This window comes from Oncorhynchus mykiss, chromosome 21, assembly GCF_013265735.2.
Source record: "Oncorhynchus mykiss isolate Arlee chromosome 21, USDA_OmykA_1.1, whole genome shotgun sequence".
NCBI lineage: Eukaryota > Metazoa > Chordata > Actinopteri > Salmoniformes > Salmonidae > Oncorhynchus > Oncorhynchus mykiss.
The window spans coordinates 63,161,784-63,186,011 of record NC_048585.1 but is presented as its reverse complement, the minus strand read 5'-3'; the positions used below and the strand labels follow the sequence as shown (position 1 = coordinate 63,186,011).

Below are 24,228 nucleotides of genomic sequence, written 5' to 3'. Positions count from 1 at the left end.
GTGTTAGCTGGGGTTAGGGTTAGTTTATTAGTTAATTAGTTTATTCAGGTGTGTTAGCTGGGGTTAGTTTATTAGTTTATTAGTTTATTCAGGTGTGTTAGCTGGGGTTAGTTTATTAGTTAATTAGTTTATTCAGGTGTGTTAGCTGGGGTTAGTTTATTAGTTAATTAGTTTATTCAGGTGTGTTAGCTGGGGTTAGTTTATTAGTTAATTAGTTTATTCAGGTGTGTTAGCTGGGGTTAGTTTATTAGTTAATTAGTTTATTCAGGTGTGTTAGCTGGGGTTAGGGTTAGTTTATTAGTTTATTAAGGTGTGTTAGCTGGGGTTAGTTTATTAGTTCATTAGTTTATTCAGGTGTGTTAGCTGGGGTTAGTTTATTAGTTTATTCAGATGTGTTAGCTGGGGTTAGGGTTAGTTTATTAGTTAATTAGTTTATTCAGGTGTGTTAGCTAGGGTTAGTTTATTAGTTAATTAGTTTATTCAGGTGTGTTAGCTGGGGTTAGTTTATTAGTTAATTAGTTTATTCAGGTGTGTTAGCTGGGGTTAGTTTATTAGTTAATTAGTTTATTCAGGTGTGTTAGCTGGGGTTAGGGTTAGTTTATTAGTTTATTAAGGTGTGTTAGCTGGGTTAGTTTATTAGTTTATTCAGGTGTGTTAGCTGGGTTAGTTTATTAGTTTATTAAGGTGTGTTAGCTGGGGTTAGTTTATTAGTTTATTCAGGTGTGTTAGCTAGGGTTAGTTTATTAGTTCATTAGTTTATTCAGGTGTGTTAGCTGGGGTTAGTTTATTAGTTAATTAGTTTATTCAGGTGTGTTAGCTGGGTTAGTTTATTAGTTTATTCAGGTGTGTTAGCTGGGTTAGTTTATTAGTTTATTCAGGTGTGTTAGCTGGGTTAGTTTATTAGTTTATTCAGGTGTGTTAGCTGGGTTAGTTTATTAGTTTATTCAGGTGTGTTAGCTGGGGTTAGTTTATTAGTTTATTCAGGTGTGTTAGCTGGGGTTAGTTTATTAGTTTATTCAGGTGTGTTAGCTGGGGTTAGTTTATTAGTTTATTCAGGTGTGTTAGCTGGGGTTAGTTTATTAGTTTATTCAGGTGTGTTAGCTGGGTTAGTTTATTAGTTTATTCAGGTGTGTTAGCTGGGGTTAGTTTATTAGTTTATTCAGGTGTGTTAGCTGGGTTAGTTTATTAGTTTATTCAGGTGTGTTAGCTGGGGTTAGTTTATTAGTTTATTCAGGTGTGTTAGCTGGGGTTAGTTTATTAGTTTATTCAGGTGTGTTAGCTGGGGTTAGTTTATTAGTTTATTCAGGTGTGTTAGCTGGGGTTAGTTTATTAGTTTATTCAGGTGTGTTAGCTGGGTTAGTTTATTAGTTTATTCAGGTGTGTTAGCTGGGGTTAGTTTATTAGTTTATTAAGGTGTGTTAGCTGGGTTAGTTTATTAGTTTATTCAGGTGTGTTAGCTGGGGTTAGTTTATTAGTTTATTCAGGTATGTTAGCTGGGGTTAGTTTATTAGTTTATTCAGGTGTGTTAGCTGGGGTTAGTTTATTAGTTCATTAGTTTATTCAGGTGTGTTAGCTGGGGTTAGTTTATTAGTTCATTAGTTTATTCAGGTGTGTTAGCTGGGATTAGTTTATTAGTTAATTTGTTTATTCAGGCGTGTTAGCTTGGGTTAGGGTTAGTTTATTAGTTAATTAGTTTATTTGGGTGTGTTAGCTGGAGTTGGTTTATTAGTTAATTAGTTTATTCAGGTGTGTTAGCTGGGGTTAGTTTATTAGTTAATTAGTTTATTCAGGTGTGTTAGCTGGGGTTAGTTTATTAGTTAATTAGTTTATTCAGGTGTGTTAGCTGGGGTTAGTTTATTAGTTAATTCGTTTATTCAGGTGTGTTAGCTGGGGTTAGTTTATTAGTTAATTAGTTTATTCAGGTGTGTTAGCTGGGGTTAGGGTTAGTTTATTAGTTAATTAGTTTATTCAGGTGTGTTAGCTGGGGTTAGTTTATTAGTTAATTAGTTTATTCAGGTGTGTTAGCTGGGGTTAGTTTATTAATACATTTGTTTATTCAGGTGTGTTAGCTGGAGTTGGTTTATTAGTTAATTAGTTTATTCAGGTGTGTTAGCTGGGTTAGGGTTAGTTTATTAGTTAATTAGTTTATTCAGGTGTGTCAGCTGGAGTTGGTTTATTAGTTAATTAGTTTATTCAGGTGTGTTAGCTGGGGTAAGGGTTAGTTTATTAGTTATTTAGTTTATTCAGGTGTGTTAGCTGGGTTTAGGGTTAGTTTATTAGTTTATTAGTTTATTCAGGTATGTTAGCTGGGGTTAGTTTATTAGTTAATTAGTAAATTAAGGTGTGTTAGCTGGGGTTAGTGTGTTAGTTCATTAGTTTATTCAGGCGTGTTAGCTGGGGTTAGTTTATTAGTTAATTAGTTTATTCAGGTGTGTTAGCTGGGGTTAGTTTATTAGTTTATTCAGGTGTGTTAGCTGGGGCAGTGTAAGAAGTGTGTCACCAATCAGGCCCAGAGATCTGTAGTACCACGATGAGGATGACCCAATCAGGCCCAGAGGTCTGGAGTACCACGATGAGGATGACCCAATCAGGCCCCAGAGGTCTGGAGTACCATGATGAGGGTAACCCAATCAGGCCCCAGAGGTCTGTAGTACCATGATGGGGATGACCCAATCAGGCCCCAGAGGTCTGGAGTACCACGATGAGGATGACCAGAAGAAGATGGAATCCACAGACTTAACACAACATCCAGTATGATCTGTTTCAGGGCTCTTGGAGAGTTACCATCTTTTAGGTTTTCTCCAACCCTAATCTAGTTCACCTGTGTCTAATAATTAGCTGCTTGATAAGCTACAGGAGGGTACCTCTCCAGGAGATCTGAACCTCCAGCTAGTCCCCCACCCTTTTCTCTGTAACCTCTCTCCCTCTACCATAGCAGTCTGAACCTCTACCTAGTCCCCCACCCTTTTCTCTGTAACCTCTCCCTCTACTATAGCAGTCTGAACCTCTACCTAGTCCCCTACCCTTTTCTCTGTAACCTCTCCCTCTACTGTAGCAGTCTGAACCTCTACCTAGTCCCCTACCCTTTTCTCTGTAACCTCTCCCTCTACTGTAGCAGTCTGAACCTCCAGCTAGTCCCCCACCCTTTTCTCTGTAACCTCTCCCTCTACTATAGCAGTCTGAACCTCTACCTAGTCCCCCACCCTTTTCTCTATAACCTCTCTCCCTCTACTATAGCAGTCTGAACCTCTACCTAGTCCCCTACCCTTTTCTCTGTAACCTCTCTCCCTCTACTGTAGCAGTCTGAACCTCCAGCTAGTCCCCCACCCTTTTCTCTGTAACCTCTCCCTCTACTATAGCAGTCTGAACCTCTACCTAGTCCCCCACCCTTTTCTCTATAACCTCCCTCCCTCTACTATAGCAGTCTGAACCTCTACCTAGTCCCCTACCCTTTTCTCTATAACCTCTCTCCCTCTACTATAGCAGTTTGAACCTCCAGCTAGTCCCCCACCCTTTTCTCTGTAACCTCTCTCCCTCTACTATAACAGTATATGGTGATTGGACTGAGAGGGATACAGTATAACCTCTCTCTCTCTACTATAACAGTCTATGGTGATTGGACTGAGAGGGATATAACCTCTCTCTCTTTCTCTCTACTATAACAGTCTATGGTGATTGGACTGAGAGGGATATAACCTCTCTCTCTCTCTCTCTACTATAACAGTCTATGGTGATTGGACTGAGAGGGATATAACCTCTCTCTCTCTACTATAACAGTCTATGGTGATTGGACTGAGAGGGATATATCCTCTCTCTCTCTACTATAACAGTCTATGGTGATTGGACTGAGAGGGATATAACCTCTCTCTCTCTACTATAACAGTCTATGGTGATTGGACTGAGAGGGATATAACCTCTCTCTCTCTCTCTACTATAACAGTCTATGGTGATTGGACTGAGAGGGATATAACCTCTCTCTCTCTCTACTATAACAGTCTATGGTGATTGGACTGAGAGGGATATATCCTCTCTCTCTCTACTATAACAGTCTATGGTGATTGGACTGAGAGGGATATAACCTCTCTCTCTACTATAACAGTCTATGGTGATTGGACTGAGAGGGATATAACCTCTCTCTCTCTACTATAACAGTCTATGGTGATTGGACTGAGAGGGATATAACCTCTCTCTCTACTATAACAGTCTATGGTGATTGTACTGAGAGGGATATAACCTCTCTCTCTACTATAACAGTCTATGGTGATTGGACTGAGAGGGATATAACCTCTCTCTCTACTATAACAGTCTGTGGTGATTGGACTGAGAGGGATATAACCTCTCTCTCTACTATAACAGTCTGTGGTTATTGGACTGAGAGGGATATAACCTCTCTCTCTACTATAACAGTCTGTGGTGATTGGACTGAGAGGGATATAAGCTCTCTCTCTACTATAACAGTCTGTGGTGATTGGACTGAGAGGGATGTAACCTCTCTCTCTACTATAACAGTCTATGGTGATTGGACTGAGAGGATGTAAACACAGACAGCTTGCAGCTACGTCATTTAACGTGATTCATTCACCATTGTTAAAAGTAAAGTGAATTATCTGTCTTTCATATTTTTATTTGTTTGTGCTAAAGAGATCCACTGTTGTGTGTGTGTGTACAGTACCTATCTTGTGGTATAGTTCAGGTAGCTGGACCTCCACCTTGTCTCTGTGGTAGTAGTGGTATTCTGCCTGCTCACACACTGGAGGGATGAGGTTGAACTGCCGCGCTACTGAGTATGCCTCCTACACACACACACACACACACACATACACACACACAGTGAGAAAGTGACACAGAAAAGTTAGAAAGGAATGCAACAGATTTCTAAACTGAAAGTGAGAAGTACCACACGTCAAATCATGATGTCTGGTTTAGGGTTGGGGTTAGGGTTAGGGTTAGGGTTAGGTTTAGGGTTGGGGTCAGGGTTAGGGTTAGGTTTAGGGTTAGGGTTAGGGTTAGGTTTAGGGTTAGGGTTAGGAGGGCTTATGTTTATGTTGGTATCAAACCTTGGGTTGGGTTAGGGTTAGGTTTAGGGTTAGGGTTAGGGTTAGGTTTAGGGTTAGGGTTAAGAGGGCTTACGTTTATGTTGGTATCAAACCTTGGGTTGCACGGGCCTTTTGCAACTTTCTGCCCTGTTTCTATATTGTACATTCAACCTGTCTGGTGAGGGTGGGAGAACATGAGAGACAGAGAGCTCTGAGGGGTCACCCACAACAGTTCAACAACAGGTCTGGAGAGGAGAACATGAGAGCTCCGAGGGGTCACCCACAACAGTTCAACAACAGGTCTGGAGAGGATGGGAGAACATGAGAGACCGAGAGTTCCGAGGGGTCACCCACAACAGTTCAATAACAGGAGGAAGACAATTATTGATAAAGTGCTGAGGGTAAAAAGGTTTAACTTTAAAACAAATAAAAACACATAAAAACTGGATCAATTAAATAAACAAATAATTAAGTACATAATTGGAATCCCCCAAGGGATGAATGTATTAAGGTTAAGGTTAGGGTTAAGGTTAGGGTTAAGGTTAGGGGTTAAGGTTAGGGTTAAGGTTAGGGGTTAACGTTAGGGTTAAGGTTAGAGTTAAGGTTAGGGTTAAGGTTAAGGTTAGGGTTAAGGTTAGAGTTGAGGTTAAGGTTAAGGTTAGGGTTAAGGTTTGGGTTAATGGTTAGGGTTAAGGTTAAGGTTAAGGTTAGGGTTAAGGTTAGGGTTAATAGTTAGGGTTAAGGTTAAGGTTAGGGTTAAGGTTAGGGTTAGGGTTAAGGTTAAGGGGGAAATAAGCTGTTACCCACAAGGAGTACAGCGGGCACATAGACAATTACCCTTCTCATTCTATGAATCTCCAGTTAAAACCAAGGTATCATTTTAATACATTGTCAAAATAGATTGATTGGTACCAGAAAACTCCAAACTGGTCACCAGACGGCCTACATTCCCATCAAAGCATAAAACAGTTGGCGCTAAGTGCCTTTGTCAGGGACTTTAGTCAATCTCCTTGAGACCGATGGGGGTGTGCCCAATTTGGTAATCCACCTTTTCTCTGCTGCCAATCTTTGGGCCTTGGACCACCCCATCCCCGACTCAAGGCCAGAGATAGATATGTGCTCTTTTCCATGTGTACGAAAGTGGATATATATATTTCTGACATTTTATCCACTCTCTCTATGCAATACATGTTTTGTTTTAGACGTTTCAGTAATTGATATTTGGGTTCTCCTACATACAGTCTGTTACAGTCTGTCACATAGACCAGATTGGAGGACTCCAACTGGAAGTTCTGCCAAACCGGAGCTCCCATTCCCATATATTTATTTTTCAGGTATTTGATATGCTGTATCTAAAATGAGGGTTAACTTGTGCTTTCCCATTACCCAAGGAAACATTCACCAATATGTATTTGAGGTTCTTGTTTCTCCTAAATGCTGAAATTAATTTGGATGGTTTCCATGGTTAAATCGATTCTGTCTCCTCAAAATGTTTCTTAACAATAGGGTTAAGCTTCATTGAGGGTTTTGAAAAATTTGACACAAATGGAATAATGTCCAACTCATAACACTGGCCAGGAGGTTCCCGACACTCCAGGCCACTCTTTACCTCTTTACTCACCTGACTGGCCAGGAGGTTCCCCACACTCCAGGTCACTCTTTACCTCTTTACACAAAGGACAGTCTAGGAGGTTCCCCACACTCCAGGTCCCTCTTTACCACTTTTCTCATTGGACTGCTAGGAGGTTCCCCATGATCTAGAACCCGCTTTTCACATTGAACTGGCTAGGGGGTTCCCCAAGCTCCAGGTTCCTATTTATCGATTTACTCATTGTACTGGCCAGGTGGTTACCCACTTTCTAAGTGCCGCATTCCCTCTTTACTCATTGGACTGGCTAGCAGGTTCCCCAAGCTCCAGGTCACTCTTTAAATTGTTACTCATGGGACTGGCTAGGAGGTTCCCCACGCTCCAGGTACCTCTTTACACATTGAACTGGCTAGGATGTTCCCCATGCTCCAGGTGCATCATTACCTCTTTACTCATTGGACTGGCTAGGAGGTTTCCCACTCTCCAGGTCCCTCTTTACTTCTTTACTCATTGGACTGGCTAGGAGGTTCCCCATACTCCAGGTCCATCATTACCCCTTTTCTCATTGGACTCACTAGGAGGTTTCCCACACTCCAGGTCCCTCTTTACTCATTGGACTGGCTAGGAGGTTCGTTCCCCATGCTCCAGGTCCCTCATTACCTCTTTACTCATTGGACCGACTAGGAGGTTACCCCTTTTACCTCTTTACTCAATGGACTGACTAGGAGGTTTGTTCCCCATGCTCCAGGTCCCTCATTACCTCTTTACTCATTGGACTGGCTAGGAGGTTCGTTCCCCATGCTCCAGGTCCCTCATTACCTCTTTACTCATTGGACCGGATAGGAGGTTTCCCATATTGGACCGGATAGGAGGTTTCCCATGCTCCAGGTCCCTCATTACTCACTGAACTTGGTAGGAGGTTTCCCATATTCCAAGTCCCTCTTTACCTCTTTACTCATTGGACTGGCTAGGAGCTTCCCCAAGCTCCAGGTACCTCTTTAGTCATTGGACTGACTAGGAGGTTCTCCACACTCCAGGTCTTTACTCATTGGACTGGCTAGGAGGTTCGCCACGCTCCAGATCCCTCATTACTCACTGGACTGGCTAGGAAGTTCCCCACGCTCCAGATCCCTCATTACTCACTGGACTGGCTAGAAGGTTCCCCATGCTCCAGATGCATCATCACCTCTTTACGCATTGGACTGGCTAGGAGGTTCCCCATGCTCCAGATCCCTCATTACTCATTGGACTGGCTAGAAGGTTCCCCAAGCTCCAGGTCCCTCGTTACTCATTGGACTGGCTAGGAGGTTACCCCCTTTACCTCTTTACTCATTGGACTGACTAGGAGGTTCCCCAAGCTCCAGGTCCCTCGTTACTCATTGGACTGGCAAGGAGGTTTCCTACACTCCAAGTTCCTCTTTACTCATTGGACTGGCTAGAAGGTTCGTTCCCCATGCTCCAGGTGCATCATTACCTCTTTACTCATTGGACTGGCTAGGAGGTTACCCCCTTTACCTCTTTACTCATTGGACTGACTAGGAGGTTCCCCAAGCTCCAGGTCCCTCGTTACTCATTGGACTGGGTAGGAGGTTCCCCATGCTCCAGGTGCATCATTACCTCTTTACTCATTGGACTGGCTAGGAGGTTACCCCCTTTACCTCTTTACTCATTGGACTGGCTAGGAGGTTTCCTACACTCCAGGTCCCTCTTTACTCATTGGACTGGCTAGGAGGTTTCCCACGCTCCAGATTCCTCATTACTCACTGGACTGGCTAGGGGGTTCCCCACGCTCCAGGTCACTCGTTACCTCTTTACTCATTGGACTGACTAGGAGGTTTCCTACACTCCAGGTCCCTCTTTACTCATTGGACTGGCTAGGAGGTTTCCCACGCTCCAGGTCACTCTTTACCTCTTTACTCACTGGACTGGCTAGGAGGTTTCCCACGCTCCAGGTCACTCTTTACCTCTTTACTCATTGGACTGACTAGGAGGTTTCCTACACTCCAGGTCCCTCTTTACTCATTGGACTGGCTAGGAGGTTTCCCACGCTCCAGATTCCTCATTACTCACTGGACTGGCTAGGAGGTTCCCCACGCTCCAGGTCACTCGTTACCTCTTTACTCATTGGACTGGCTAGGAGGTACCCCATGCTACAGGTCCCTCTTGACCTTTTCACTCATTGGATTGGCTAGGAGGTTCCCCACGCTCCAGATCCCTCATTACTCACTGGACTGGCTAGAAGGTTCCCCATGCTCCAGGTGCATCATTACCTCTTTACTCATTGGCCTGGCTAGGAGGTTACCCCCTTTACCTCTTTACTCATTGGACTGGCTAGGAGGTTCCCCACGCTCCAGGTACCTCTTTACTCATTGGACTGGCTAGGAGGTTTCCCATGCTCCAGATTCCTCATTACTCACTGGACTGGCTAGGAGGTTCCCCACGCTCCAGGTCCCTCTTGACCTTTTCACTCATTGGATTGGCTAGGAGGTTCCCCACGCTCCAGGTACCTCTTTACACATTTGACTGGCTAGGAGGTTCTCCACACTCCAGGTCTTTACTCATTGGACTGGCTAGGAGGTTCCCCATGCTCCAGATCCCTCATTCCTCACTGGACTGGCTAGGAAGTTCCCCACGCTCCAGATCCCTCATTACTCACTGGACTGGCTAGGAGGTTCCCCACTCTCTAGGTCCATCGTTACCTCTGCTTTGACTGTGAGTGGAGATCTATTGGTGTAGCCTCTATGTCTGAGTGCTTTAAAGAGTATTTGTTTACCTTCATATTCGTACAAATTCTGTTAAAACCTGTTTTGGTGCATGAACTGCTCGCGGGACACCTACGACAACATCCGGTGAAATTACAGAGCACGAAATTCAAAATACAAAAATCTTAATATTAAACATTCATGAAAATACAATTGTCATACATCATTTAAAAGCTTCTTGATAATCCAACCGTGTTGTCAGATTTCAAAAAGGCATGTGACCTAAAAAAAATATTTTAAAAAATCAGGATGAATTTTCCTCTGGTTTTTGCCTGCCATATCAGTTCTGTTATACTCACAGACATAATTTTAACAGTTTGAGAAACTTCAGAGTGTTTTCTATCCAATGCTACCAAGTATATGCATATCCTAGCCTCTGGGCCTGAGTAACAGGCAAGTCAGTCATCCGGAATACCAAGCAATAACAAGTAAGCTAATGAAGTTAAATCTTATTAGTTGAGACTTAAGACAACTAAGTGTGTTTATGATGATAACTATGCATGTTTGTCTGTCGGTTAGAAATATACTCTAGTTCCCAAGAGGTTTCTATCATTATGGCCTTGCATCCTAAAAACTTTGGTATCAAGAAATTCAATCTAATGAGGTTGTAAATTGTACTCAGGGTTGGGTAGGTTACTTTCTAAATGTAATCCGTTACAGTTACTGGTTACCTGTCCAAATAACGTAACTTTTGGAATCCCCAAACTCAGTAACGTCATCTGATTATATTTCGTTACTTTTAGATTACTTTCCTCTTAACGTGTTTGCCTTGTTCAGGGGCAGAACAACACATTTTTACCTTGTCAGCTTGGGCATTTGATTCAGCAACCTTTTGGCTACTTGCTCAATGCTCTAACCACTAGGCTACCTGCCACCCCTACACTCTAACCACTAGGCTACCTGCCACCCCTACACTCTAACCACTAGGCTACCTGCCACCCCTACACTCTAACCACTAGGCTACCTGCCACCCCTACACTCTAACCACTAGGCTACCTGCCACCCCTACACTCTAACCACTAGGCTACCTGCCACCCCTACACTCTAACCACTAGGCTACCCTGCCACCCCTACACTCTAACCACTAGGCTACCTGCCACCCCTACACTCTAACCACTAGGCTACCTGCCACCCCTACACTCTAACCACTAGGCTACCTGCCACCCCTACACTCTAACCACTAGGCTACCTGCCACCCCTACACTCTAACCACTAGGCTACCTGCCACCCCTACACTCTAACCACTAGGCTACCCTGCCACCCCTACACTCTAACCACTAGGCTACCTGCCACCCCTACACTCTAACCACTAGGCTACCTGCCACCCCTACACTCTAACCACTAGGCTACCTGCCACCCCTACACTCTAACCACTAGGCTACCTGCCACCCCTACACTCTAACCACTAGGCTACCTGCCACCCCTACACTCTAACCACTAGGCTACCTGCCACCCCTACACTCTAACCACTAGGCTACCTGCCACCCCTACACTCTAACCACTAGGCTACCTGCCACCCCTACACTCTAACCACTAGGCTACCTGCCACCCCTACACTCTAACCACTAGGCTACCTGCCACCCCTACACTCTAACCACTAGGCTACCTGCCACCTCTACACTCTAACCACTAGGCTACCTGCCTCCTCTACACTCTAACCACTAGGCTACCTGCCTCCTCTACACTCTAACCACTAGGCTACCTGCCACCCCTACACTCTAACCACTAGGCTACCTGCCACCCCTACACTCTAACCACTAGGCTACCTGCCACCCCTACACTCTAACCACTAGGCTACCTGCCACCCCTACACTCTAACCACTAGGCTACCTGCCACCCTACACTCTAACCACTAGGCTACCTGCCACCCCTACACTCTAACCACTAGGCTACCTGCCACCCCTACACTCTAACCACTAGGCTACCTGCCACCCCTACACTCTAACCACTAGGCTACCTGCCACCCTACACTCTAACCACTAGGCTACCTGCCACCCCTACACTCTAACCACTAGGCTACCTGCCACCCTACACTCTAACCACTAGGCTACCTGCCACCCTACACTCTAACCACTAGGCTACCTGCCACCCTACACTCTAACCACTAGGCTACCTGCCACCCTACACTCTAACCACTAGGCTACCTGCCACCCTACACTCTAACCACTAGGCTACCTGCCACCCCTACACTCTAACCACTAGGCTACCTGCCACCCCTACACTCTAACCACTAGGCTACCTGCCGCCCCATTCCATGAATTTATTTTTCAACTCGAATTAATGAGCCCAATCAGTCTTCCATGACAACAAAACCATAAACAACAGAGTAGGTCTGGCTAATAAGTCCTTAGCTTTAGCGTTAAGCTCAGGTAAAATAATTTGGCTGATCTATACTTCTATCTATAATCTATAATCTATACTTCCATACTTCCAAGTCCTATTCTTGAAGATCAAGGTGACTGTAATTCTGATAGACTTTGGTTTTAAATGTAAATATATCATTTAATAGTATTATTATACACAGTAGAAAGCGATGGGTTTGAAGAAGCCTACATAACTAACCCATAAAGTAAAATGTAACATCCATACATGGCCAGCTGTGTAAATCTGCAATAGATGTCATTCAATTGTTAACATACATTTTGTCTTCTTCTAATGCCTTTTAAAATTAATAAATCCTCCGTGGGATAGGCGTCCCGCTAGTGGGACATCTTCCGCAATTCAAAAAAAAAATCTTAAAAATGATGGATATTTGATGATTTGATGATTGTGTCATTGTACTAAAACTCATATTTCTTATTCGTTATACCAGTTAAAAACCTGAAACCTTGAACAAAGACTGCTGACACCTAGTAGAAGCCATAGGAATTGCAATCTGGGAGCTGGAATTGCATATGCCCCTAAGCTTTCCACTGTAAGAGCATGGGATCTCTCAAAAAAAAAAGAATCTGTTTTTTCCTAGTTTTTTTCCTACCATATCTATTGTGTTATAGTCGCAACTATTATTTTAACATTTCTAAAGTTTTTCTATCCAATGGTACCAATTATATGCATATCCTGGCTTCTGGGCCTGATTTAACAGGCAGTTTACTTTGGGCACGTCAGTCAGGCGGAAATTCTGAAAAAAGGACCCTAGCCCTAACACATTTTAAGTTTTTAACCCACTGTTCTTCGGTAGGGTAAGGGTTAAATGAGCATTTGTTCCTAACTGACTTGCCTAGTTAAATAAAGATTACATTTAAAAAATGAAATGCTTTGAGCACTGCTGAAAAGTGCTATTTACATTTGAAAAATGAATGCCATATGCTGTATTTGCTTTTGGCCTATTGTTTACCATTTTGTTGATGATATCTTGATAGCTGTTTAATAATGTATATATTATAAATCATTTAAAGGGCACAGATGCAGATTCATCCACAGATGAAACAATAACAAAACGGATTCCCCGCCTCTGTTTTGGTAAAAAGCAGAGGGATGGGCCTGGAGAAATGTAACCACCCTCTCAAATGAATAGACAGAGCTATGGTTGCTTGATATCCTAATGATTGTTTTAACTATGCTTTGAGGCTATACCGTGTTTGTTTACTATTACAATGTTTACAAACATTGGAGAAAAACAAGCTTATAGTTTAGGTTGTCATAGAGTGTGACAGTTTAACATTTATAAGTTATATACTTCAAGGATCAATGGATATGTATGTATGTATGTATATATGTATATATATATATATATATATATATATATATATATATATATATATATATATATATCCATCCAAAAATGGATGTAGCAACTACAGATTGGGTTTCTGTACAGCACTTTGAGATATCAGCTGATGTACGAAGGGCTATATAAATACATTAGATTTGATTTGATGATTGCCCCTTTAAGTCTATTAAAATGTACGAGTTTGAGCATGTGTCCATTAGGCCTATGGATTAAAAAAATAATCAGAATGAATTAGATTGAGCAATAAAAGCCCCAATTTTATTCCACCGTCTGGGATCCAGACTAATTAGCTGTTGCAAGAGCGCATTTTTCACTGGCTGTCCACTGGTTTCAAAAACAATGATTGATAGGCAGCTTAAACTTCTTGAATTCAACAATTTTTGGGTTCAAATACACATTTAGATTTGTGAACATCCATCCACAATCCGTAAGGCGCAAATAGCTAAATGAGAGAGCAGCAATGTGATTCACAACAATGTGCTATGTATATATCAATAATAAGTGATATCCGTATCGCTGTAGACTACACCACTGCTGTCGTCCTTAACCCCAAGTGTTTATTCAAGTTGGATAATCTTTGGATGCCAACACCAGTCGCACCATTGGAAGACATAGCTTGGACTGTAGCCTACAAAAGCCTATTCCTGCTCTTTCCCCACGATCCATCAAACACATTTGGTGTGTCAACATAGTTGTCTCTGACTTATGGTCAGACAAATTTAAACTTGCGCCTTTTTTCAATGCTGATTTGAATGTCGTTGAGAAAAGTTTTTCATAAACATCCTTTCTGAATACGAAAGTAATCCAAGAAGTAATCATCAAAGTAATCCAAGAAGTAATCATCAAAGTAATCCAAGAAGTAATCATCAAAGTAATCCAAGAAGTAGTCATCAAAGTAATCCAAGAAGTAATCATCAAAGTAATCCAAGAAGTAATCATCAAAGTAATCCAAGAAGTAATCATCAAAGTAATCCAAGAAGTAATCATCTAGTTTTTCTAAAGTATCTGTAATCTGATTACAATATGTTAACTGGTAACGTAACGGATAACAGTTACAGGTGTTTTGTAATTCCTTACATGTAATCTGTTACTCCCCATCCCTGTAATCGAGGGGTGATGTCCATTCAAAATACACTGCTCAAATAAATAAAGGGAACACAAAAATAACACATCCTAGATCTGAATGAATGAAATATTCTTATTAAGTATTTTTTTCTTTACATAGTTGAATGTGCTGACAACAAAATCACACAGAAATGATCAATGGAAATCAAATTTATCAACCCATGGAGGTCTGGATTTGGAGTCACACTCAAAATTAAAGTGGAAAACCACACTACAGGCTGATCCAGCTTTGATGTAATGTCCTTAAAACAAGTCAAAATGAGGCTCAGTAGTGTGTGTGGCCTCCACGTGCCTGTATGACCTCCCTACAATGCCTGGGCATGCTCCTGATGAGGTGGCGGATGGTCTCCTGAGGGATCTCCTCCCAGACCTGGACTAAAGCATCCGCCAACTCCTGGACAGTCTGTGGTGCAACGTGGCGTTGGTGGATGGAGCGAGACATGATGTCCCAGATGTGCTCAATTGGGTTCAGGTCTGGGGAACGGGCGGGCCAGTCCATAGCATCAATGCCTTCCTCTTGCAGGAACTGCTGACACACTCCAGCCACATGAGGTCTAGCATTGTCTTGCATTAGGAGAAACCCAGGGCCAACCGCACCAGCATATGGTCTCACAAGGGGTCTGAGGATCTCATCTCGGTACCTAATGGCAGTCAGGCTACCTCTGGCGAGCACATGAAGGGCTGTGCGGCCCCCCAAAGAAATGCCACCCCACACCATGACTGACCCACTGCCATACCGGTCATGCTGGAGGATGTTGCAGGCAGCAGAACGTTCTCCACGGCGTCTCCAGACTCGGTCACGTCTGTCACGTGCTCAGTGTGAACCTGCTTTCATCTGTGAAGAGCACAGGACGCCAGTGGCGAATTTGCCAATCTTGGTGTTCTCTGGCAAATACCAAACGTCCTGCACGGTGTTGGGCTGTAAGCACAACCCCCACCTGTGGACGTCGGGCCCTCATACCACCCTCATGGAGTCTGTTTCTGACCGTTTGAGCAGACACATGCACATTTGTGGCCTGCTGGAGGTCATTTTGCAGCGCTCTGGCAGTGCTCCTCCTTGCACAAAGGCGGAGGTAGCGGTCCTGCTGCTGGGTTGTTGCCCTCCTACGGCCTCCTCCACGTCTACTGATGTACTGGCCTGTCTCCTGGTAGCGCCTCCATGCTCTGGACACTACGCTGACAGACACAGCAAACCTTCTTGCCACAGCTCGTAGCCACAGCTCGTAGCCACTTGTGTGGGTTGTAGACTCCGTCTCATGCTACCACTAGAGTGAAAGCACCGCCAGCATTCAAAAGTGACCAAAACATCAGCCAGGAAGCATAGGAACTGAGAAGTGGTCTGTGGTCCCCACCTGCAGAACCACTCCTTTATTGGGGGTGTCTTGCTAATTGCCTATAATTTCTACCTGTTGTCTATTCCATTTGCACAACAGCATGTGACATTTATTGTCAATCAGTGTTGCTTCCTAAGTGGACAGTTTGATTTCACAGAAGTGTGATTGACTTGGAGTTACATTGTGTTGTTTAAGTGTTCCCTTTATTTTTTTGAGCAGTGTATTTATAAAGTTTACAAACTCCCCCACCTCTTGGCACCAAACCCCAAAGATATCATACAAATAACGCATATATATGGATGGAGGTTTTTGCGCTTGGGGAAGACCGTCTGCTTCCAATCTGCAATGTAAATAACATTTGTAGGTAGTGTTTAGAATCAAATTCAAAGTCATTACGCATTAGTCCAAGTTTTAAGAGAGAAGGGATGGCCTCATCTGGTCTATTTGTATCCTTGTATTTTTTGAAACTGTCCGAAGTCCTAGTTGAGTGTCGATATTAGTGTATAGCGAGTCTACATCAATCGAGAATAGCATTGCTCCAGAAGGTAACTCCATTTTTATTAACAAATGCAATAGGCATCCTTTACATAGCTGGGGTGCTTCTGAGATAAGGGGTTGAGAAAGGAGTCAATATACTCTGCCACATTACATGATTCACTCCCACAATCTGAAACAATGGGATGGGTTAGGGTTAGGACTAAAGTCAGGTTAGATGGTGAAGGGATTAGGGGTTAAAGGTTATCCTCACCATGATCTCCATTGCGCTCCATCGTGACGTGCCCCAGTACATGGCCATGCCATGGTTGATCACAAACGTCATCGCCCTCACCACCTCTACAACACACACACACACACACACACACACACACACACACACACACAGTTAGACCTCACATCCCCTACAACACACACAGGGTTAGACCTCAGAACCTCTACAACAACACACAGGGTTAGACCACCCAAAACGAATCTCCACTGTTCTGTCAGTCTCTACTGCCCTTTCAGTCTTGTCTATACTGTTCTGTCAGTCTCGTCTCTACTGTCCTGTCAGTCTCGTCTCGTCTCTACTGTTCTGTCAGTCTCGTCTCTACTGTCCTGTCAGTCTCGTCTCGTCTCTACTGTCCTGTCAGTCTCGTCTCTACTGTCCTGTCAGTCCCGTCTCTACTGTCCTGTCAGTCTCGTCTCTACTGTCCTGTCAGTCCCGTCTCTACTGTCCTGTCAGTCTCGTCTCTACTGTCCTGTCAGTCTCGTCTCTGCTGTCCTGTCAGTCTCGTCTCTACTGCCCTGTCAGTCTCTTCTCTACTGTCCTGGCAGTCTCGTCTCTACTGTCTTGGCAGTCTTGTCTCTGCTCTCGTTTCTATTGTCCTGTCAGTCTTGTCTCTACTGTCTTTGGCAGTCTTGTCTCTGCTCTCGTTTCTATTGTCCTGTCAGTCTTGTCTCTACTGTCTTGGCAGTCTTGTCTCTGCTCTCGTTTCTATTGTCCTGTCAGTCTTGTCTCTACTGCCCTGTCAGTCTCGTCTCTACTGCCCTGTCAGTCTCTTCTCTACTCTCCTGTCAGTCTTATCTCTACTGTCCTGCCAGTCTTGTTTCTACTGCCCTGCCAGTCTTATCTCTACTGTCTTGTCAGTCTTATCTCTACTGTCTTGCCAGTCTTATCTCTACTGTCCTGTCAGTCTCATCTCTGCTGTCCTGTCAGTCTCATCTCTACTGTCCTGTCAGTCTTGTTTCTACTGTACTGCCAGTCTTATCTCTACTGTCCTGCCAGTCTTATCCCTACTGTCCTGTCAGTCTTATCTCTACTGTCCTGCCAGTCTTATCTCTACTGGCCTGCCACCTGACAGTCTTATCTCTACTGTCCTGTCAGTCTTATCTCTAATGTCCTGCCAGTCTTATCTCTACTGTCCTGTCAGTCTTATCTCTACTGTCCTGCCAGTCTTATCTCTACTGTCCTGCCAGTCTTATCCCTACTGTCCTGTCAGTCTTATCTCTACTGTCCTGCCAGTCTTATCTCTACTGGCCTGCCACCTGACAGTCTTATCTCTACTGTCCTGTCAGTCTTATCTCTAATGTCCTGCCAGTCTTATCTCTACTGTCCTGTCAGTCTTATCTCTACTGTCCTGTCAGTCTTATCTCTACTGTCCTGTCAGTCTTATCTCTAATGTCCTGCCAGTCTTATCTCTACTGTCCTGTCAGTCTTATCTCTACTGTCCTGCCAGTCTTATCTCTACTGTCCTGCCAGTCTTATCTCTACTGTCCTGCCAGTCTTATCTCTACTGTCCTGTCAGTCTTATCTCTACTGTCCTGCCAGTCTTCTCTCTACTGTCATGTCAGTCTTATCTCTACTGTCCTGTCAGTCTTATCTCTACTGTCCTGTCAGTCTTGCCTCTACTGTCCTGTCAGTCTTATCTCTACTGTCCTGCCAGTCTTATCTCTACTGTCCTGTCAGTCTTATCTCTACTGTCCTGCCAGTCTTATCTCTAATGTCCTGCCAGTCTTATCTCTACTGTCCAATCTGTTCAATAAAATATGGTTATGGTCATTACCCTCCATAGGTGAGTTGATGTCTGTGCGGTTTGCGAAGACGATGTCAACATACTCCAATTGCAGCCGAGACAGAGAATCCCTCAGACCTGGATCCAAGATGTTATATCATCATCACTTCAATACGTCATTATTAAATCATCACTCTAACATCACTATGAGACAGAGATCCCTCAGACCTGGAACATGGCTATGACATCATCACTACAACATCATCACTGACAACACTGACATTATCACTACATCATCACTGTGACATTAACACTACATCATCACTGTGACATTTTCACTACGTCATCACTATGACATTATCACTACATCATCACTTTGACATTAACACTGCATCATCACTATGACATCTTCACTACATCATCACTCTGACATTAACACTACATCATCACTCTGACATTAAAACTACATCATCACTAAGACATTATCACTACATCATCACTGTGACATCATCACTATGATATCATCACTATGACATTTTCACAACATCATCACTTTGACATTAACACTACATCATCACTATGACATCATCACTAAGACATTATCACTACATCATCACTGTGACATCATCACTATGATATCATCACTATGACATTTTCACTACATCATCACTTTGACATTAACACTACATCATCACTGTGACATCATCACTATGATATCATCACTATGACATTTTCACAACATCATCACTTTGACATTAACACTACATCATCACTATGACATCATCACTATGACATTATCACTACATCATCACTGTGACATTTTCACTACATCATCACTGTGACATTTTTACTACATCATCACTGTGACATTTTCACTACATCATCACTGACATTTTCACTACATCATCACTTTGACATTTTCGCTACATCATCACTATGACATTTTCACTACATCATCACTTTGACATTTTCACTACATCATCACTTTGACATTAACACTACATCATCACTATAACATTAACACTACATCATCACTATGACATCATCACTATGATATTTCCACTATGACGTAATCACTACATCATCACTATGACATTATTACTATGACATTATCGCTATATCATCACTATGACATTTCCACTATGACATCATCACTATGATATTATTGCCTGATCATCACTATGACATATTCACTATGACATTTCCACTATGTTGTAATCACTACATCATCACTATGATATTATCGCTACATCATCACTGACATCATCACGATGACATTTCCACTATGACATCATCACTACATCATCACTATGACATCATCACTATAACATCATCACTACATTATCGTTATGCCATTTTTCACACCACATAATCGCTATGACATCATCATTATGACATTATCACTATAATATTTATCACTCCTTTCTCCCTCATTCCCTCTGCTCTCCTTTGACCCTCAATCCCTCTGCTCTCCTTTGACCCTCAATCCCTCTGCTCTCCTTTGACCCTCAATCCCTCGGCTCTCCTTTGACCCTCAATCCCTCTGCTCTCCTTTGACCCTCAATCCCTCGGCTATCCTTTGACCCTCAATCCCTCGGCTCTCCTTTGACCCTCAATCCCTCGGCTCTCCTTTGACCCTCAATCCCTCGGCTCTCCTTTGACCCTCAATCCCTCGGCTCTCCTTTGACCCTCAATCCCTCGGCTCTCCTTTGACCCTCAATCCCTCGGCTCTCCTTTGACCCTCAATCCCTCTGCTCTCCTTTGACCCTCAATCCCTCTCTTTCGGCTTGGTCTCTCTTTCCTCTATGTTCTGAGCTGTCAGCTGTAGATGTCACTGAGCTAGTGGACATAGCTCTGTGAGGAGGAAGTGATGTCATACCTTCAATGATGTGTTTCCGAGACAACCCTCTCTCCGTCTCCGCCCTTCACAGGAAGTAAGAGGAAGTTATGGCTTAGTGTTCAGGTAGACCTCATTGTCCAAACCTTATTGTCCAGACCTTACACAAACAATTTGAGCATCTACTTTTAAAAACCCACCTTTCCAGAAACAAGCCTCTCACCGTTGCCGCTTGCTATAGACCACCCTCTGCCCCCAGCTGTGCACTGGACACCATATGTGAACGGATTGCCCCCCATCTGTCTTCAGAGCTTGTGCTGCTAGGTGACCTAAACTGGGACATGCTTAACACCCCGGCCATCCTATAACTCCAATCCAAAATGATATCTAGAATCGGCTTCCTATTTCGCAACAAAGCATCCTTCACTCCTGCTGTCAAACATACCCTCGTAAAACTGACCATCCTACCAATCCTCGACTTTGGCGATGTCATTACAAAATTGCCTCCAACATTGTACTCAACAAATTGGATGCAGTCTATCACAGTGCCATCCATTTTGTCACCAAAGCCCCATATACTACCCACCACTGCAATCTGTACGCTCTCGTTGGCTGGCCCTCGCTTCACTCTCATCGCCAAACCCACTGGCTCCAGGTCATCTATGAGTATTTTCTAGGTAAAGCCCCGCCTTTTCTCAGCTCACTGGTCACCATAGCAGCACACACTCGTAGCACGCGCTCCAGCAGGGATATCTCCCTGGTCACCCCCAAAACCAATTCATTCCTTTGGCCCCCTTTCCTTCCAGTTCTCTGCTGCCAATGACTGGAACGAACTGCAATAATCACTGAAGCTGGAGACTCATATTTCCCTCACTAGCTTTAAGCACCAGCTGTCAGAGCAGCTCACAGATCACTGCACCTGTACAAAGCCAATCTGTAAACAGCCCACCCAACTACCGCATCCCCCATACTGTATTTATTTATTTATCTTGCTCCTTTGCACCCCAGTATCCCTACTTGCACATTCATCTTCTGCACATTGTGGAGGATGAATCAGAATTAGTTGGGTAACATAGATAAGTAAGATGTTTTATTTACATAATATGCTGATGAGAGATACTTGTCATTAGAATGTCTCCCTTTGGACTATACTGTTGGCAGTTGCACTTTTCCCTTCTCAGCTAGGGCTCAGTCACTTGGGGCCCAGAGAGGGGAGAGGTCAGGCTTGTCTTTTACACGTCTCTGGTAATATGCAGAATATCAGAAAGGGAGAGGTCAGAATGGAACATTGTCTTCATATGTGAATTTATCTGTTAAACCATGTTTAACCCCCAAGAGGGGGTTTACTTGAGATGGGTGTACATAGAGTTGACAATTGAGTTATGCCTTGGATGAGGTAATGTTTTGGTACTATGAAGTACAAGGAACGAGATTAGAACCTCGTCTTAGAGACCAAACTGAACAATAATTTATAGCTAATGCTATCTGGCTATGGGATACTCCTCTCTCAAGTAAAAGGCCCTTTGTGAAGTTTTCCTAAGATCTGTAGTTTGTCATGTTAGTTGAGAGGGGTGTATCTTTACTATAAAAGATCTCAGTTGCCATTATGTTGACACTCTCAACTTTTCATTAGAGATAGTGAATTGTTGAGAGTCAAATGCTATTGCAAAAGCTTAATTATTATTAAAGGTGAAGTTTAAGTATAACTCTGACTGGTGTGTGGTTTGTAACTCTCCCCATTTGGTAATACAGGAAATTGCCACGGCAACATCTACCATTCCAGTGTTTAATTGTTATATTGTAATTACTTCGCCACCATGTCCTATTTATTTCCTTATCTTACCTCAAATGCACTCACTGTATATAGACTTTTTGTTTTATTTTTTCTACTTTATTATTGACTGTATGTTTTGTTTATTCCAAGTGTAACTCTGTGTTGTTGTATATGTTAAACTGCTTTGCTTTATCTTGGCCAGGTCTCAGTTGTAAATGAGAACTTGTTCTCAACTAGCCTACCTAGTTAAATAAAGGTGAAATAAACATTGTCCTCTTTTGGACATTCTGTCAGTTTAAGGGGATAGTTTTGGAATGAAGCCCTTTATCTTCTTCCCCAGAGTCAGATGAGCTCGTGGGGCACCTGGCTCTCGATGCTGTTCCATTGCTTCATTGTTTCGGAAAACTACATTTAAAAAAACTCTTAGCGACGTAATGTGCTACATTTTTGTTATGGTTCCCCGTGGGAATTGAACCGACAACCCTGGCATGGCAAGTGCTCTACCAACTGAGCCACATGGAACAACCTCAAACTTCCTTCATACTGGACACAGAGACATACAAATGGTATCCACTGGTTCATCTGACTCTGGGGAAGTAGATAAAGGGCTTCATTGCCAAAATCCTGAAGCATCCCTTTAAGGTTAAAAGACAGTTCCAACAGAAACAAAATAACTGATTTAAGAGACAGAGTCAAACTATTAAACATTTGCTTTTAGAGACACACAACAGAGTCAAACTATTCAACTACTGCTTTTAGAGACACACAACAGAGTCAAACAATGAAACATCTGCTTTTAGAGACACTTACTGTCCTCCCCAGTAGATCTTAGTGGTCACCACATAACTAGACCTCCTGATGGATACAGAGAGAAAGAGAGGGGGAGAGAGAGAGGGAGGAGGAGGAGAGGGAGGAAAGAGAGGGAGGATAGAGAGAGAGGTGGGAGAGGGGGAAGAGGGGGAGAGAGAGAGAAAGGCGTGAGAGAGAGAGGGGAAGAGAAAGAGAAAGGAAGAGAGAGAGAAGTTAGAGAGAGGGTAGAGAGAGTGGAGAAAGAGGGGGATAGGGGGAGAAGAGGGATGGATGATTAATAGAGGAAGGGGGATGAGATGGAATTGGAGGAGAGGGGGAGAAGTAAGGTATTAGATGGAGCGAAGGAGGAGAGGGGGAGAAGTAAGGTATTAGATGGAGCGAAGGAGGAGAGGGGGAAGAAAGGTATTAGATGGAGTTGGAGGAGAGGGGGAGAAGTAAGGTATTAGATGGAGCGAAGGAGGAGAGAGGGGGAAAAAAGGTATTAGATGGAGCGAAGGAGGAGAGGGGGATAGACATTATTTCAGTATTATTGCTGAGCTGTCACCATCAGTGACTGAAACGGATGGAGAGAATGAGTGAAAGAGTGTAAGAGGATGGGCCTCACCTCCATTCCTTCTTCTTTAGGATTTTACCCAAAGTCGTCTCAGCCCTGAGCGAGAGAGACACACACACAAATCACTACATTTAGCCATCTATGAATTATTTGCTTGCCTACTGGGTGGAGAAGGGGAGAGAGAGTAGCGTACCTTCCTGAAGCGTAAACCTCTGCTGTGTCAAACAGGTTCACTCCGTTGTCATAGGCTATGGTCATCAGGCTCTCTGCCATCTACACACACACACACACACACACACACACACACACACACACACACACACACACACACACACACACACACAATGAATGAATGAAAACACACACATACAGTGGGTATAGAGAGTCACCACCCCTTTTCAAAATGTTAACCTTTTGTTGCCTTACAGTAACCCACAATGTCCAAGTGAAAAAATACATTAAAACAACAATTAAAAATAAAACAATACAATACCCTATTTGTGTCATGTACACTCCCTCTCCGGCCTCGAGGTCCTCAGGCTGCTGATTACCCCGCACACCTGTCACCATCGTCTCGCGCACCTGCGCCTCATGACACCCCTGGACTCTATCACCTCCTTGATTATCTCCTCTATATCTGTCATTCCCCTTGTCAAGTCCTGACCTTAGTTCCTTTTTTATGTCTCTATTTTAGTTTGGTCAGGGCGGGAGTTGGGGTGGGCATTCTATGTTTGGTTCTGTGTGTTAGATTTCTATGTGTTTTCCAAATCAGAGGCAGCTGTCAATCGTTGTCTCTGATTGAGAACCATACTTAGGCAGCCTGTTTTCCCACTATGGGTTGTGGGTAGTTGTTTTCTGTTTTGTGTGTATTGCACCTTGCAGAACTGTTCGTTTGTCGTGTTGTTTTTTGTTCAAGTATTCGTATTTATTAAAAGTATTATGAATACTTACCACCCTGCACCTTGGTCCTCTTCTCCTTCTCCCCATGACAATCGTTACAGAACTATCTTCTTCCCAATCGTTACACCCCTTGGTTCTTTCCTCAGGTGTTACTGACTCTGTTTTCATGTCAGTGCGTTGTTTGTGTTTCGTGTTCATTGTTTCTTTTATTTATTAAAACACTCACTCCCTGAACTTGCTTCCCAACTCTCAGCACATTCATTACAACTTGGATAAGTAAACATCCC

The 24,228-nt window shown here is 43.3% G+C and overlaps 1 protein-coding gene across 1 annotated transcript in view; it reads right to left on the bottom strand.

Moving 5' to 3' along the window:
• Window positions 1-23,797, bottom strand: part of LOC110500912 (voltage-gated potassium channel subunit beta-3-like) — a 60,885-nt gene extending 37,088 nt beyond the window's left edge. The window contains exons 1-8 of the mRNA XM_036958398.1: window positions 23,535-23,797; window positions 23,235-23,314; window positions 23,093-23,137; window positions 22,489-22,533; window positions 19,947-19,990; window positions 18,119-18,205; window positions 16,324-16,409; window positions 4,673-4,793 (exon numbers count right to left, since the gene is read on the bottom strand). Of these exons, the coding sequence (XP_036814293.1) occupies window positions 4,673-4,793; window positions 16,324-16,409; window positions 18,119-18,205; window positions 19,947-19,990; window positions 22,489-22,533; window positions 23,093-23,137; window positions 23,235-23,314 (508 nt within the window). The 5' untranslated portion in view covers window positions 23,535-23,797. The remainder of the gene's footprint in view (window positions 1-4,672; window positions 4,794-16,323; window positions 16,410-18,118; window positions 18,206-19,946; window positions 19,991-22,488; window positions 22,534-23,092; window positions 23,138-23,234; window positions 23,315-23,534) is intronic.
• Between the last annotated feature and the right edge of the window lie 431 nt (window positions 23,798-24,228).